Here is a 2,116-nt window from a genome sequence, read left to right on the forward strand (position 1 = left end):
ACCACAACCGTCGGGGGTTGTTAAAGATTCTGCTAGTTCGTCCATTGACCAGTCAGTTGGAATGTTCCTAATGAGGCCCATGCGGGTCACATTATAAGTGGGGATGGAAGCAACATATTTATACATGGGCAGAATTTCATTGTTCAGGAAGTTATTTGCTGCACTGGCTGAAATGAATTGTACAGAAATCTTGTTTCTGCCGATTTTCGTGACGCCGTCCAAGATGATGCCTTGAATTTTATTGGTTACTAAAAATTTACCAAACCTCATGGGTTGAATGTAGGCTGGAGAAGAGGGTTCCGATTCTACATGGGAAACGTGAACTAAGAAAGGTCCTTTGTCTTCGTCACTATATGTTTTTGGGGCTATTACAAGTGAGGGGTGAGTGTACATCAATTGGCTATTTTGAGTAATTGATCCATCTGTATTCGTCCTCTTGGCCGGCTCGGTATCAACTACCGTATCTACAAGACGGCGTTTGGTCGCCGTTTGGGAAAATAAAGGCGGGGAAAGCTCCATAGCGGCGGCCTGATCTGGAGGATCAGGCGGATCGGGAGGAATCACCTCCATTCTGCTAGGTACTTACCAAGGAAAGATCAAGTTAAATTACCACCACCGTTGTTTTATTGATAATTGAGCTTAGGATTGGATTTCTGTAAAAATGAACAGTGAAATTACAAAAAAATACGCTAGAATTCCAGAAACACGTGTAGCCACTGACACTCGCGAACGGAACTCCGATCACAACAATAGTGCTGTGCCAGTGCCATGTGCCAATCGACAACGACTAATCGATAGCTCATTCAACTAGTACGGACTAGTCCATCACCCACAATACAACTAGATGATACATTGAAGGGTAAATCTGTCAAAGTCAAAATTATATGACGTTTCATGCAACTATCGACTTTTTCAGCGCTCTGTCATCTGTGTTTTTCAGTGGATTGATAGTGGAGTAGTTGTTTATTTTCTTTTAATACATTGAAACTCTCCTTCTGCTTGCTCTTTTATTGTCGTATTACTACATTTTTGCCGCTATGGAAGATTGCAAGCCATCTGGAAACCCTAATAACAAAGGTACATGATTCAAGTAATGTATACGTTTGTGTCGAAATAATGTCCTAAATTTTTCTCAATTTTCAACATTCATGTTTTTATCTATTGCTTTCAGGTTCATTCGATCCTGGATGGAACGATCCCCCTACTTTCTCATACAACGCCCAACAGACGACTCCGAACAGACCGCGTAACTTTCTAAACAAAAGAGTAGCCTTTCCCTTATCAGGAACTGGCGTTAGCAACGCAACCCCGCCTCCTGTAAATATGCCGCCCATGCCAGCTGCGTTACCTGTAGCTCCACCAGTGCACAGCAACCCTAAATTGTTTCAACCCGAGGAAGGGGTAGACATTGACAGTGAAAGTACTTTGAATGAAGTTAAAGATATCCTAATAACATTTTTGGAGAGCAGCAGTGAGTTAGGGCCCAAGGCAAATGATATCAAGAGGAGAATAAACATGATGGAGGAAATGTGGACTAGTGGAAAATTGAATAAAAGGATTCATTTACATATGAAAGAGTTGGCTTATGGTATGTATAATAACATTCTGAAATAAAGTGAATTGAAAGTTATCTTGAGAGTCTTGATTGATATATGCAGAATATTGATTTATTTATCTGTTTACAGCTCTCAGAGATGACCAACCGAGTAAGGCAGATGATATCCATAGGGCTCTGATGGTAGACCATGTGAATGCTGTTGGATCTTGGATGCCAGGTATAAAGCAGCTAGTGCATCACTGCATAGCTCGTTCAGAGTTACTAAACATAGAGAAAGAATAGTCATTTCCTGTATGTATGTATAGTTATAAAATGTAATATAAGAGTATTAAAATATGTAAGGAAAGATTGTGATGTTATATTTTTTGCATTGTATTTTATTATTTGGCAAAATATGTGATTTTTATTTGCCATTATGCGAGGAAATGAAAGTAACTGTGTTATGAAAATCTGTTGTAAATAAATGATGTATGACAAACTAAGACTTATTATTTTGATACTATAAATCACATTAAAGAGGAGCTTCTAGACTACATAGGTACACATAATTGAAACTAG

General features: G+C 39.0%; 1 protein-coding gene across 1 annotated transcript; it reads left to right on the plus strand.

The window, feature by feature from the left end:
- Positions 1-909: 909 nt before the first annotated feature.
- On the plus strand, positions 910-2,036 carry LOC135084124 (steroid receptor RNA activator 1). Its single transcript, XM_063978872.1, has 3 exons — positions 910-1,077; positions 1,172-1,588; positions 1,686-2,036. Exons 1-3 carry the CDS (start codon positions 1,038-1,040, stop codon positions 1,838-1,840), a joined length of 612 nt encoding a protein of 203 aa, XP_063834942.1. The 5' UTR covers positions 910-1,037; the 3' UTR covers positions 1,841-2,036.
- Positions 2,037-2,116: the final 80 nt, after the last annotated feature.

This window comes from Ostrinia nubilalis, chromosome 2 (genome assembly GCF_963855985.1).
Source record: "Ostrinia nubilalis chromosome 2, ilOstNubi1.1, whole genome shotgun sequence".
NCBI lineage: Eukaryota > Metazoa > Arthropoda > Insecta > Lepidoptera > Crambidae > Ostrinia > Ostrinia nubilalis.

Bases quoted from the DNA above. Each gene is read 5' to 3' on its own strand.
- LOC135084124 (XM_063978872.1), top strand. From the start codon at position 1,038: ATGGAAGATTGCAAGCCATCTGGAAACCCTAATAACAAAG. The intron at 1,078-1,171 runs GTACATGATTCA...TATTGCTTTCAG, and splicing joins TGGAAACCCTAATAACAAAG to GTTCATTCGATCCTGGATGG. The intron at 1,589-1,685 runs GTATGTATAATA...ATCTGTTTACAG, and splicing joins TATGAAAGAGTTGGCTTATG to CTCTCAGAGATGACCAACCG.